The sequence below is a fragment of the Pantherophis guttatus genome, chromosome 9 (genome assembly GCF_059756535.1).
Source record: "Pantherophis guttatus breed Tessera chromosome 9, ASM5975653v1, whole genome shotgun sequence".
Lineage (NCBI taxonomy): Eukaryota > Metazoa > Chordata > Lepidosauria > Squamata > Colubridae > Pantherophis > Pantherophis guttatus.
In genome coordinates this window covers 7,093,962-7,109,117 of record NC_142071.1, presented here as the reverse complement: position 1 = coordinate 7,109,117, position 15,156 = coordinate 7,093,962, and the positions used below count along the sequence as shown (strand labels likewise).

The 15,156-nt window shown below is 41.7% G+C and overlaps 1 protein-coding gene across 2 annotated transcripts in view; it reads left to right on the top strand.

Moving 5' to 3' along the window:
• Positions 1 to 15,156, top strand: part of LOC132709896 (tumor necrosis factor receptor superfamily member 10A-like) — an 81,369-nt gene that overhangs the window by 28,126 nt on the left and 38,087 nt on the right. The window contains exon 1 of one of the 2 annotated variants that reach the window (XM_060684895.2): positions 186 to 508. The exons of the other annotated variant lie outside the window; for it this stretch is intronic. Within the exon in view, the coding sequence (XP_060540878.2) occupies positions 461 to 508 (48 nt within the window). The 5' untranslated portion in view covers positions 186 to 460. Of the gene's footprint in view, positions 1 to 185; positions 509 to 15,156 lie in introns of those variants that run through there. 2 annotated transcript variants of the gene reach the window in all.

The following is a 15,156-nucleotide window of genomic DNA, read 5'->3' as shown; positions in this document are numbered from 1 at the left end:
AGAAAGAAAGAAAGAAATCCTCCCCAAGATGACAAAAGAGAAGTTTTTTTCAAAATTGGAGCGTGTGATCCGAGCCAACCCGGTGAAAGAGCCCCCCTCCCCCCCCCGGGGGTGGTCCCTGCGTAAACTCCTCCTCGCCTCCGCCTCCGTTTAAAACGCGGCGCCTGAGCTTAATCTTCGCTCCTTCCCGGCAGCTGCGCGAGTTGTCAGCCGTCTCGCAACTTTCTCCGCTCTCGCTTCCAAAACTGCGTTGCGCGCGGAACTCCGGACCGCTTCAACTTTTGGAGTTGCTCGGCTGCCGTTTCTCCGCTTTCGCCCTTTCCGAGACACGCGTTACTTTATTATTATTATTTATTTTTTTTATTTTTTTTTGGTTTCCACCCGGGAGCAACAGCTCAAACCAACCTCCGCCCCGGCTACTGTTTCTGCGGACCGGGGGGGTCCCCTTCTCCGCATCGCCATGCGAGCCCAATTCCTTCTGACGCTTGGCATCGTTCTTTACCTGCGGGTGAGTTTGGCAACTTTTCTCCGGGCGTTTCGGGCGTGTGTGTGTGTGTGGGGGGGCTATTTTCCCCACCTACCCTCTCACCCACTCGCGAAAAAGTCGCGTGACTTTTTCTTGGGCTCCGCGCATCTCCAGATCCACGCGCGTCCCTTGCTTTTCCCCCCACTCCCGCGTCCCTTGGTCCCGCGCAAAGCGAAGTATGGCGATGCCGGGAGAGAGAGAGAAAGGAGGCGACGCGGTGGCCACTCGCTGTTAGGACGACGGGTGGGAGAAAGGGCCGTCTTAACAGCATTCTGGGGGTCCCGAGCCAAGCAGAGTACTGGGGGGGGGTCCTTCCGACAACTATTCGCGCAGGGGTAAAAAAGGTAAAATGGTCGATTAAACTTAAACATATATTTATTAGGGTTGTCAGGGTTAATTTCTATTCAAGGCATGTTAGTCTTCTTTTAAAAAGGCAGGAAAAGGTAGGAAATAGGTTGCTGTATTGATATGATGCAAGGTGCAGGTTAGTATGGGGCCCCACTCTGCTCGTGGGGACCCACGGGCAAGTGCCCATCGGGCCCATCGATGCGTTAAGACAGCCCTGGCCGGGCTAGGGGGTTGGGCGGTTGGGGGAGGGGCGCTCCTAAAACTTACACGGGGATGTCTCCGGCCTTGATGGGTGTGTGTGTCAGAGAGAGACAGAGAGAGAGAGAGAGAGAGAGAGATGGTTGGATGGAGAAAGAGAGAGGGGAGAGGGAGGGATGGATGGAGAGAGAGGGGGAAGGGAGGAATGGATCGATGGAGAGAGAGAGAGAGAGAGGAAGGAATGGATGGATGGAGAAAGAGAGAGAGTGGGAGGGATGGATGGAGAGAGAGGGGGAAGGGAGGAATGGATGGATGGAGAAAGAGAGGGGGGGAGGGATGGATGGAGAGAGGGGGAAGGGAGGAATGGATGGATGGGGAGAGAGAAAGAGAGAGGGGTGGGAGGAATGGATGGATGGAGAAAGAGAGAGAGGGAGGAATGGATGGATGGAGAAAGAGAGAGAGAGAGGGAGGAATGGATGAATGGATGGAGAGAGAGAGGGAGGAATGGATGGATGGAGAAAGAGAGAGGGAGAGAGGAATGGATGGGTGGATGGAGAGAGAGAGAGAGAGAGGGAGGGAGGAATGGATGGATGGATGGAGAGAGAGAGGGGGGAGGAATGGATGGATGGAGAAAGCGAGAGAGAGAGAGAGAGAGAGAGAGAGAGAGAGAGAGAGGGAGGGTGTGAAGGGAGAGATGGTGGTGGGGTCGATCGCCCTGCAAGGGAAAAAGACCCTCGGCTTCGCCTCCGAACAAGTCCGGGCAAGTATCTCCTTCCATAAACTCGGCGGCTTCGCTAAAGCGCAGCGTTTGGAGTTGGAACCGAGGCGCGATTGGAAGTTTCTGTGTAAGTGTATTGTACGGTAACGCGCGTGGTTTTCGGGATGGTGTCAGTTACGGGCGTCTGACCCGCAAGATGGGAAAGTTTTGGCGTGAGGCTTGGGAAGCAAAGTGCTTTGAAATCGTCCAAGGCCGGGTTAAAAAAACCTCGACTGGACTTATAAAAGCAAAAGAAACGGATCGTGGCCGCATTTTCCCCCCCAACCTGCCCTTAGTGAACGGTATTCTCAAGTGATTTAATAATATAAAGGCAGGAGCGACATTCCTGAGCTTTTCATACTCCTGGGAATGTCCCAAAGGGGCTTTTCTAAAAAGGCAACTGGACTTAAGTTTTTATTTTTTTTAAAAAAATATATTATTATTATTTGAAAAGACACTCAGATCTGAAGAAGCTTCTTGGACCAGAAGTGAAAAGTTTAAAAAAAAATACAAATACAAACAGTTGGTTACAAGTCTTTTGCGCATCTTCACCCTATTCATAGCTTACGGTTTACCTAATTTCTCATATTATCAATCTCATACATATCTATGTATTGTTATCCTCATTAATCATTTTATTTGACTACGGCTATTGCTTCCCTCCTTTCATACAAAATATTCCAAGATTTGAGTTAAATTTGTGCTCTGCCATTCATTTCCTCACCCTAAATCAATCCAATAAATAATACATCTTTATATTATATTTTATATAATTCTACAGTTCTTGTGTTAGAAAGATCTCTACCAAACTTCATTTCCATATCTTTTTGTCTAACCGTTGATAAAATAAACCCTGAGCTATGGATGATTGAGGATCTCCATAAATCTACTCTTTGGATGTTTTGGGTGAAAAGAAGTCGCTGTGTGTGGATTGATAAGATCCGGCCAACAGGCCTAATCGAGGGTGCTTGAAGAGGTGGAGGAAAAGGGGGGGGATCTATCAAGGCGCTAGGAGGGGCTCTCAGGAGTTGGTGATAGTGTTAACAGTTGTTTTAAGATTAACTCAAACTGGCCTCAAGAGTGCAATTCGACCCTGCGTTAAAAAAAATCCCTGGCTGGCACTTTCATTGTTTGCAAACATCCACCAAGTGAAAGGAGAGACGGTTTGTGTTGTTTTGTTCCTTTTCTGGACACCCAAATCCAGAATAAAATTGGCTCCCCTGCCGCTTCTGATTGGAGAGAGACCCCCTCCCCCCTGTGAACTGATTTTTTTTTAAAATTTGATTTATATGCTGCCCTTCTCCGGAGACTCAGGGCGGCTTACAATGCGCTAAGCATTGAGGTGCTGGGCTAACTTAGAGACCCTGTGAATGACTCTCACATTGTAAATTGGCAAACAATACAAATACAGCAGATTTGCTACCTGGGATTATGGAAAGTCCAAGACGGAAAGCCCCTGATTCTGGATCCTCCCTTGAAGCCTCTCTTCATCCTAGACCTGGCTGCTGGGACCTCCCCTTCCTCTCCTTGATGATGCAACGGCTAGCAATACTGCACTCCCTGAGTACAGACCAGTATTTGCTGACATGAAGCAGTACAATATTTTGGCTTGCCAGGTTTTAACTTTAAGCTGCAATCTTGTATACACTTACCCAGTGAATAGACCTTCACTTCTGAACCGCGCCAAAAAATAATTACAGTTCAGTCGTGTTTGCAACGAAGTCCCATTAGAATTGGTGCTTTTGAGTGCATTGATATAAAATTGTAAACTGCTGCTTATAATTACTTTTCTCCAGGGAACCTTTGCCTGCATTTTTTTTTCCTTGCCTCATCCTGACGTATTTAAATCCTAAATCAATTAAGACCCCTTCCACGTGTCTGATGCAGTGAGTGGCAGCTTAGAAAAGTTTGTGCCTTATATTAATGTGTGTTAATCTTAAAAGATGCTACTAAAGTCAGACTTTTTAAATTTTGGATGCCTTCAATTTGCACTTGGGCATGTTGCTTTCCAGATTATCCTCTCCTTCCGCCGCTCTTTCATCAAATGGGCTGACCCATTGGGGGATTTTTACGTTGAAATAATTTTGTTTGTTTGTTTTATGTTTTATTAAATTTGTATACCGCCCTACTCCCGAAGGACTCAGGGCGGTGAACAGGCACAGAATAAAATACAGAAATACAAAAATTAGAAACAATTTAAAACCAAATTAAATAATTTAGCCCAAGACAATTAAAAATCCCAATAATTTAAAACAAATTAAAATTTCAGTTTAAAAATTTAAAAGAAAGGGGAGAAAATTAGGACAATTTTAATTAATTTTTAATTGGATTTGAATTTTTAAGTAATTTTCAAATTTGTTGAATGTTTTCTTTGTAAGCCACCCTGAGTCCTTTGGGAGAAGGGCAGCATATAAATTACATAAATTATCTATCTATCTATCTATCTATCTATCTATCTATCTATCTATCTATCTCGATTATTTCTGGTGATCTGGGTTGCTAGGGAAAATTTCAGTATTGATCATCAGCTGTCCAAACTTATAAACTGATAATTTTCAGGGACAAAATCAGTGGATCACTTTTACATTGAAACTTCACTGAAAAGAAATATGGATATACTTAACATTAAGGCTTGTCCCGTGGTGAGGTGGGAGGCAAACATTTAATAAATATCTTTCTGGTTGACAGCAGAGGGAAATCTTAGAAGTCAATTGCTTTGCTTCAACTACCAGCAATGCATTCAGTTGGGTTTTGCTGATTACATAGGTTTGTTGTAGAAATGGCTAGTATATATTATATAAAAGTATAAAGTTGAAGTTTTACCTTATTCTGCTGCCTTAAAAGGAGCTGGAAGTCAATGCTCTTCTTTGTCTTTCGCCCTTTACCTTACACTTTTTTTTTCTCTTCCCTTTTTATTTCCCCCTCATTTTCATTTTTCTTTGTACTTCTGTATTTTATATTTTGATAAACTAATAAAACATTTGAATCCAAAAAGCAATGCATTCAGTAAGCTAAGCAGTGATTAAATTGGTACGGAATCAAATTATTGGTAGTGGATTGCAGATTATTTACTTTTATGTCAGCATTTTGGAGGAGTAATTTCTGAATAATTTAGAACTTGGATTTTATCCTTTATTTGGTTTTGACTCTCTAGGTTCATGAACAATTAAATAAATCCTGCTTTCATGAAATAACTGAATTCCCAGGAAAAGTAGAAATATATACTGTACTCTTGTTTTCCTGACATGCTAACTGTGAGTGACTTACCTGTGCTTTGTAGAATTAACCTAGTTATCTAGAATTGTATATTTGGGTCAAGCTGCTTGGCTTTAACTGACATACAGTATTTAAGGATGGTGTCTCTGTGTTTACTCAAGAAATTTCCTGACAGTTAGAACAATTAACCAGTGGAACAACTTGCCTCCAGAAGTTGTGAATTCTCCAACACTGGAAGTTTTTAAGAAGAGATTGGACAACCATTTGTCTGAAGTGGTGTAGGGTTTCCTGCCTAAGCAGGGGGTTGGACTAGAAGACCTCCAAGGTCCCTTCTAACTCTGTTATTCTATTCTAAGTCAAATTCTGATCCCATACCTAGATTCACAAAACATTCCCAGACTCAAATACGATTTGTTTGTTTGGTTTAAATCAGGGTGGATTTGATTTAAATCGAGTTGATTTAAATCACAATTTAAATCATGATTTAAATCACTAGTAAAAAGGCCTGATTTAAATCAACTCGATTTAAATCATAATTTTTAAAGAGCAACTGTCATCTCTGCTACTCCTTTGACCCATTGTTGACTCACTGATAGTCCCAGTGTTGCAGAATATACAGCCTCATGCTACATAACTAAGCTCCATTTCATGCTGAATAAACTAAATTATTTATGTATCTTAAATGGAAAACTATCTTACGATAGATTTTTACCCCAAAAGTTTTTTATTAAAATAAATTCGATAAAAATAAAAAAAATCCGATTTAAATAAAAAAAATCTGATTTTTTTTATTATTTTTTTTAAAAAAATCATTGATTTTTATCCACCCTGGTTTAAATTGTGTGTGCTGTGTGTATTTGGCCATACTCATACTTGTTTAGGAGGTTGTAGGCAGTTTGTGACTTGGTAAACTGAACTACACTACCTTTTGGTAGCATACAAATGAAATAGACAATTCTGCCTGTTGGTTTTATCGACGATACAATGGGGGAAGGAAGTACGGTAGTTGCAACTGTGCTAGCAAATTTATTTCATTATTGTGCTGGCTCAAAGTAACAGGCAAGACTCCTTCCAGGTTCAAATCGGGAATGGCCCAAGGCACTCTTAAATGCTTGCTGATTGATTCCTTTTAAGGGGATGGACTAAGAGAGCCAGCCTTGAATTTCTGCAGCCAAACTTCCTGTTAAAAATTAACAAGGTAGACCAGCGTGTGATTTTTGATGTCCTTGGTTTACACAATCAGGTGCTCTCCAGGAAGCCGCTGTGATTCCATCACATGCATGTCAGCAAAGGGCTTGGAATGGTTAGGGTCACGACCCTGCCAGATAATTAGTGGTTTAATTTATTTGATCATCTGAGTCATCTAGGATTCGGGGTGGTCAGTAAAGAGTGTGAGAAAATACATTCTCCCCTCACCACCACTTACCTGGCAAACCTAAAGTCTTCCTTGAGTTTAAAATCAGAAAGTGTTTTCAGATTAACGGCAATTCAAGGTGCAAGCTTTTGTGAACTGTGGTTTATTTCATTAGATGTGTGGGTGGTTTTAACTGATGTAAGATCTAAATAGTGATAAGATAAGTAGGGAATAAGGGAAGATTATACACATGCAAGTTACAAGTTTACAGATATTTCATCAATGAGCAATTATACCTGACTCCTAGTGACTAAAGAACAGTGGTATAACTGGATAGAACGGAGATAGATTGAAGATAGATAGTTATTAAGTACAAGTAATAGATAAAATAAGAATGTAAATACGCACAAGTTAATTTTCGTAAATAATGCACGAATTATTGTCACAAGAAAAACACCACCATTAGCTGTTGTTGAGTGAAATAATTTTTCTGTTTTTAATGTAATAAAAGTTTAATAAAGTGTTTTTTTTAAAAAAAAGAAAGTAGGCAGACCACAAAAAGATGAGATATAGCAAGCGCCTGAGAGGATATAGGGTCAAGCTAAGAGGAGAGAGAGAGTGTTTGAGAAGTTGAAACGATGGGCAGGAAACAGCAATGTGAATTTTTCAACATTGAAAAAGGGGAAGCATACTGGGTATGTAATATGTGGCAAAGGGATGTGGGTGCCTTTGTGGATGGTTAATTGAATATAAGCCAACAATGTGATGCAACCACAGAAATAAAGATGCATTTCTATGATGCATCGAGGAAAAAAAGAGTGCCAAGCTCAAGAAAAGTCATCGTATTTTTTCTAAGTTGGTTAGAATTAATCGGAATGTGTCAAAGGAGAATAAAATAGCAATAGGAATAGAAATAGAATAGAATAACCGAGTTGGAAGGGACCTTGTAGGTTTTCTATCTAGTCCAACTCCCTGCTTAGGCAGGAAACACACCATTTCAGACAAATGGTTATCCAACATCTTCTTAAAAACTTCCAGCGTTGGAGCATTTGCAACTTCTGGAGACAAGTTGTTCCACTGATTAATTGTTCTAACTGTCAGGAAGTTTCTCCTTAGTTCACCCATTGCTTCTTGTCCTGCCCTCAGGTGCTTTGGAGAATAGATTTTTTTAAAAAAATTTGATTTATATGCCGCCCTTCTCCGGAGACTCAGGGCAGCTTACAATGCGCTAAGCAATAGCCTTCATACTTTTGTATATTTATACAAAGTCAGCTTATTGCCCCCACAAACTGGGTCCTCAATTTACCTACCTTAGAAAGGATGGAAGGCTGAGTCGACCTTGAGCCTGATGAGAATTGAACTCGCAGTAATTGCAGGCAGCTGGATGTTAAATGCTGCCTTAGGAGGCATTAGCCTCCTATGCCACTCAGGCTCCTGAGTGGCTCCTGATTGTCCTGTTGTTCCTTGCGGCTCAAATATTGGAAGACTATCATGTCACCTCAGTCCTTCTTTTCACTAGACTAGACATATCCAATTCCTGCAACCATTCCATGGATAAAGAAAGAGTAGAATAGGAATAAGAATAGAATAACAGAGTTGGAAGGGACCTTGGAGGTCTTCTAGTCCAACCCCCTGCTCAGGCAGGAAACCCTATATAATTTCAGACAAATGGTTATCCAATCCCTTCTTAAAAACTTCCAGTGATGGAGCATTTACAACTTCTGGAGGCAAGTTGTTCCACTGAGTAACTAATATCTTGTTAACAGAAGATAAGCAATGTGGAAAGAAAAACATGTGGAGGTGTGGGGCAGGGGTTACCTTTACTACCAGTTCGCAACGGTTCGCAACCTTGCTTCTGCACATGTTCAGGTCGCTGATGGCAACATCCGGGGCAGTGGGTGGTTTTACTACTGGTTCTTGCGAACTGGTCCGAACCGGGGGCAATTCACCACTGGTGTGTGGCTTTGTTTAGCCCAGAGAAGTGATGAGAGGATTTTTAGCTGTCTTCAAATACCGATAGTCCAAAACTTATAACAATTAGTGACCGTTGGAAGTTACAACTGTTAGGAATATGACTATTACCTAACTTGTTAGGTTGGCAATATATAAACCATCAATGTATGTTTGCAGTGAATTGTATTGTATTGTATAGCTTTAAGACTGCTGTATTGCATCATACTGTGTCCTGATTGGTTAGCCCTGTTGCCAAAGTCCTTAAGAGGGAGTTAGAAACATGGCTTGTTCTCTTTGCTGTTCTTGCTCTCTGATATCTCTGTATGCTACTGTTTGCAAGTCCAGAAGAACTGTTTAATGTGAATGACTAATACAACCGGTAAGAAGACTTTGTTATTGTATTATCCCTGGACTGTCGTTTTGGCTATTTCTTGATTTATATGTATATGACCTGGACTGTTTATTGGACTATGCTTTACTTTTTCCTGAAAGTAAACTATATCACAACTCAGTGTATCTGTGTGGTGACTGTGCTTATTCATAACTACTCTCAACCGTTTTCATGTGAACACCCTTGCTACTGAAGGGTTACTCTGCAAATTAACAACAACAGTACTGAAAAAAGTGTCTTATGACCATTTTTCACACTTAACAAGCATTGCAGCATCCTCATGATCACATGATCAAAATTCAGAGGCTTGGCAACCGACTCGTATTTATGACGGTTGCAGTGTCCAGGGGTCCTGTCATCCTCATTTGTGACCCTCCGAAAAGAAAGCCAGTGGGGAAAGGCAGATTCACTCGACCACCATGTTGCCAACTTAACTGCAACTGCACCGATTCGCTTAACAATTGTGGCAGGAAAGGTCATAAAAATCACTTAACAAACGTCTCACTTAAGCAAGAGAAATGTTGGGCTCGACGGTGGTCGTAAGTCGAGGACTACCTGTACCTGAAGGCCTGTCATTCGAAAGGCAGAGTTCAAAGCTGTTCCAGAAAATCCCAAAGGCGCTTTTTCAAAAGGCAACTGAACTTTGAAGACGTTTTTCTTTGAAGACGTTTCGCTTCTCATCCAAGAAGCTTCTTCGGTTCTGACTGAATGATGGAGAACCGAAGAAGCTTCTTGGATGAGGAGCGAAATGTCTTCAATGAAAAACAAAGTCCCGTTGCTTTTTGAAAAAGCACTTTTGGGACAACCATAATCTTGAATGACTGAGACTCTCCATAGATATTCTTCCAGAAAAAAGACATACAACAGTCTATTTAAATTTCAAAAGAAGTAACCTGCTTTTGACGGCTCCTTGAGTCCGAGTTAAAAAGTAACAGCCTATGCTGTATAAATGTGGGGATTCCTTGTTGCTGATCCTCTGCGTAGCTTCCTAATCCTCTAGTAAACGTTGAGAAAGGGACAGTGCTTTTTTTTTTTTTACTTCTGACTTGTTTCCCATGAAACGCTTCCTGCTTGCCTGACAAACCTTTTTCAAAACAAATCGGCTTGTTTTTATTTGTCGAAGGGTTAATGCCTGTCTCCTCTTTTGTTGTGTGTCTGTGTGTGATGTACACACCTACCCAGGTTGTGAAACAACATTGCAGCAAGATTTGGGATGTCGATAGGTTTGTTTTCTCACTTTCACCGGGACAAGAATATTTTCCTTTTCGTGGTGTTTTATTTTTCCCTACGTTGCTACTCTGAAGTTGTGTTTGTTTGATTAATTAGACTATTTAAAGAAAAGGCCACTGTGACATCCTTCAAAAGCTCCCCTTAAGTGTTCTCCGTGTTTTTATTTGTCTTGAATTTCTGTTTTTTGCCAGTTTCATTAAATAACCGTTTTCTTATCCTTATCTCCTTGTCCCACAACATACCCGAACTGTGTGTTGACATTAACTGAAGAAGATTTCCCTGCTTTAGAGTAGGTACCTGCCCCCCACCCCAAAGCTGGTGTTCTCCTTGTGTTGAGATTACAACTCCTTTAATTCCTAAGCATAGCTAACATCAGTATTAGTGCCTTGGTGGCGCAGCAGACTAAAGTGCTGTTAAGTAGCACCAGCTGCCTGCAATTACTGCAAGTTCGAATCTCACCAGGCTCAAGGTTGACTCAGCCTTCCATCCTTTCAAGGTAGGTAAAATGAGGACCCGGATTGTGGGGGCAATAAGCTGACTTTGTATAAAAAAGAACACCGCTTGGGGGGGGGCGAAAGCCCTACTAAGCAGGTATATACAAAAGTATGAAGGCTATTGCTTAACGCATTGTAAGCCACCCTGAGTCTCCGGAGAAGGGCGGCATATAAATCGAACCAATAAATAAATAAATACATAAATAATAAATAAATAAATAAGGAGTTTTCTTCACCATGGACCCCCCTTTAAATACTTTTTGTGGCCATGGACCCCCAAGACTTGACTCAAGATTTAAAGCGTAACATTTATACAAAAGTATGAAGGCTATTGCTTAACGCATTGTAAGCCGCCCTGAGTCTCCGGAGAAGGGTGGCATATAAATAGAATCAATCAATCAATCAATCAATCAATCAATCAATCAATGAAGGCTAATGTCCAACTAATCTGTATTGCCAAACGTCTATGGAGATTCTCAATCATCCAACTCATGATTGTCCAAAAGGTGCTTTTTCCAAACGGTAGCTGGAATTTCTTGGTTTTTTTCTCCCCACCCCCCCTTTGGAAATGTTTCCCTTCTCATCCAAGAAACTTTTTCAGTTCTTAACTGAAGGAGTTCTTCTGAACTGAAGAAGCTTCTTAGATGAGAAGTGAAATGTTTTCAAAGAGGGGGGGGGAACCCCCAAGAAAGTCCAGTTGCCTTTTGAGAAAAGCACTTTTGGAATATCTGGCCGCGCGGGTGGTTATGGGTGCAACTCCTTGTGCCCATGTGACACCCCTCCTGCGCAAGCTGCACTGGCTCCCAGTGGTCTTCCGGGTGCGATTCAAGGTGTTGGTTACCACCTTTAAAGCGCTCCATGGCATTGGACCTGGGTACCTTAGAGACCGTCTTCTGCCGTCAATAGCCTCCCACCGGCCAGTCCGCTCCCACAGAGAGGGTCTCCTCAGGGTGTCATCGGCCAAGTTATGTCGGCTGGCAACACCCAGGGGGAGAGCCTTCTCTGTGGGAGCCCCAGCCCTGTGGAATGAACTGCCCCCGGAAGTGCGTAAGATCTCCGACCTCCGGGTATTTCGCTGTGCACTCAAGACCCTGTTGTTCCGCCAGGCTGGGCTATCAATGTAAAGATTTTAATTGGTTTTAAATGGGATTTTAAATTTGGGGTTTTATAAATTGGGCCTATTATTTAATAATTTTAATTAATTTTAAATTTTGTCTGTCTTTGTGTTTTTAATTAGGCTGTACACCGCCCTGAGTCCTTTGGGAGAAGGGCGGTATAGAAATAAAATAAAATAAAATAAAATAAAATAAAATAAAATAAAATAAAATAAAATAAAATAAATACATACATACATACATACATACATACATACATAAATAAATAAATAAATAAATAAATAAATAAATAAATAAATAAATAAATACATAAATTTAGTGACCATTCAAAGTTAACAATGGCACTGAAGAAAGGGACTTACGACCGCTTTTCACAGTTGCAACCTTTGTAGCGTCCCCATGGTGTTGTAGTCAAAATTCAGATGTTTGGCAAGGGGTTCATCCTTACGTCCATTGCTGTGCAAAAGGTTACCTTTTACAGCCTCCTGACAAGCCAAGTCAATGGGGAAGCCAAGATTCACTTAACAACCGGATTTACTAACTTAATCAACGGCAGTGATTCACTTAGCAACAGTAGCAATGCGTGACAATGCGGCAAAACTCACTTAACAAATGTCTCCCTTGAACAGCAGAAATTTTGGGCTCAATTCTGGCCGTAAATCAGTCTGCCTGTACTAAATCTCATCAAACCAGGTTTGTTGACGAAGCCACAATTCGTTGGGTTCACAGTAGCATGCTGGACAGTACTGTGGCTTCACAAACGCTGGTCCGTGCAGCGTTTTTGCAGGCTTATTTAGCCAGTTCCGATTCACTTTGAAGCCATTCCAAGCACACACAAGCGAAGTTTGCCTCCTGAACAGTTAGCAACAATTTTAATAGGTTTATCTTTGAGGCAAACGTTGGCTGGCTGGCTTTTTATCTTTTTTTGCCTTTCTGCGCAAAGGAAGAGGAGCTGACTTCTGCATAACAACTGAAGGACGCGATAAAGAGAGGATGATGTCATCCTTTTTTTTTTTCTGCAAAGAGCCAAAGGGGGAAAACGGGATTGCATCAGCAAAGCTATGCGATTGAGCTCATTTGTTTTTTTTCCCCAGTTCTTTAACATTTGCTCTAAGACAGGAGTGTCCAACCTTGGCAACTTTAAGACTTGTCTTTTTCGGCTCCAACCAGGAGAATCAAGTTGCAAAGAATAGAATAGAATAGAATAGAATAGAATAGAATAGAATAGAATAGAATAGAATAGAATAGAATAGAATAGAATAGAATAAGAGTTGGAAGGGACCTTGGAGGTCTTCTCGTCCAACCCCCTGCTCAGGCAGGAAACCCTACACCAGGGTGGATAAAAATCAATGATTTTTTTTTTTTAAATCAAAAAAATCAGATTTTTTTGATTCAAATCGGATTTTTTTTATTTTTATCAAATTTATTTTAATAAAAAACTTTTGGGGTAAAAATCTATCGTAAGATAGTTTTCTATTTAAGATACATAAATAATTTAGTTTATTCAGCATGAAATGGAGCTTAGCTTTGTAGCATGAGGCTGTATATTCTGCAACACTGGGACTATCAGTGAGTCAACAGTGCGTCAAAGGAGTAGCAGAGATGACAGTTGCTCTTTAAAAATTATGATTTAAATCGAGTTGATTTAAATCAAGCCTTTTTACTAGTGATTTAAATCATCATTTAAATTATGATTTAAATCAAATCCACCCTGCCCTACACCACTTCATACAAATGGTTATCCAATCTCTTCTTAAAAACTTCCAATGTTGGAGCATTCACAACTTCTGCAGGCAAGTCGTTCCACTTATTCATTGTTCTAACTGTCAGGAAATTTCTCCTTAGTTCTAAATTGCTTCTCTCCTTGATTAGTTTCCACCTGTTGCTTCTTGTCCTACCTCAGGTGCTTTGGAGAATAGGTTGACTCCCTCTTCTTTGGGGCAGCCCCTGAGATATCAGAATACTGCTATCATGTCACCCCTAATCCTTCTTTGCATTAAACTAGAGCAGGGGTTAGCAACCCACGGCTCTGGAGCCGCATGTGGCTCTTTCATCCCCCTGCTGCGGCTCCCTGTTGCTCAAAATATGCATCACAACCACCAATGTGCGACATCCGCCCAGCACGTGATTTATTGAGGTTTTCGACTCCCGGTAGGCCAACCATAGATAAATCCAAGAAAAGAAAAGTTTCAGAAGAAAACAGAACATTTAATTCATCTACATATGTTAATGTTCTGCCCCAGCTACGGACCCCAAAGAACGCAGCACACACAAAATCTGTACAAACCTTAGTTTACTGAATTAAATAAGTTTTTTTTCCCAAACAAAGGCTGTTAATTAACTTTCTTAACAGCCTACAAAAATCCAAAGAATAAATAATCTTAATTTTACTATGATTGGCAGAAAGCCCAGAAGCAATTTGCTGGGATCAAGGCACCAAGGAGAGTGAACGAAGTTGTTCCCTACAAATTGCTTCAGTTGGCGTTCCTCCTTAAATAGGCTAAGGGAGTGGCCAATTAGTCCCAAGCCTTACTCTCGAGGAGACCTCCTCCTGAGGAGCCACTCTTGCCTTTTGGCAGCTCTGCGCGCCCGTGCATCGAGAAGAGGCTCCTCCTCTTCGTCCTCTTCACTTATGGGAGCTTCTGGAGGTTCTGAAGGCCCTGGCTGAATCCCCGCCTCTGGCACCACATCTTCTCCAGCCTCCTCATTGTCTGACTCGAATGCCAGCTGCACAGGCTGCTGGCGCAGCACCACACCAGCCTCCTCACTGTCTGAATCAGCCACCAGCCTCACAGGCCGCGTACGGGCCACAACAGTTACTTTTGAGGCTGCTCAAAAAATAATCAGGCATGGGAAGGGTTTTGTGGCTCCCGGTGTTTCCTTTTCTGTGGGAAACGAGTCCAAATGGCTCTTTGAGTGTTTAAGATTGTTGACCCCTGAACTAGACATACCCAATTCCACCAACTGTTCTTTATATATTTTAGCCTCCAGTCCCCTAATCATCTTTGTTGCTCTTCTCTGCGCTCTTTCTAGAGTCTCCACATCTTTTTAACATCGTGGCGACCAAAACTGGATGCAATATTCCAAGTGTGGCCTTACCAAGGCATTATAAAGTGGAATTAATTATAAGGTTGGACGCTCTTGCTGTGAGAAGCAGAGGGAGGTGGGGGAGGTGGAATGGCATCCTTATATTTTCTCTCCCGCTCCATGAAACTTCTTTTTTGCTGAGCGCAAGGCTTGTGGCTTCTGTGGTGTCCTTAAGATTAGGTTATCTCACAGGCAATTGATTCAAGGTCTCTCTGCATTCTGTCATTGATTAAGTTTAGAACCCCCATTTCTTCTGCACAGAGAAACTCTGGGGATGTACAGATAAAATGTTAAAATAATCAACGGTAATAATTAAAATAACAAACTTTCTGATTGCCGTATGTATGTGTGGCTCGGGGAGGTCTGCAGTGCTTTGTCTAGGTTGCGTTCCCTGAGGTGGGGACAGGACTTCCGCAGACCCCAGAGTTGGCAGTAATTCCTCAGCTTCTAGGACAGTGGTTCTCAACCTATGGTCCATTGACCCCTG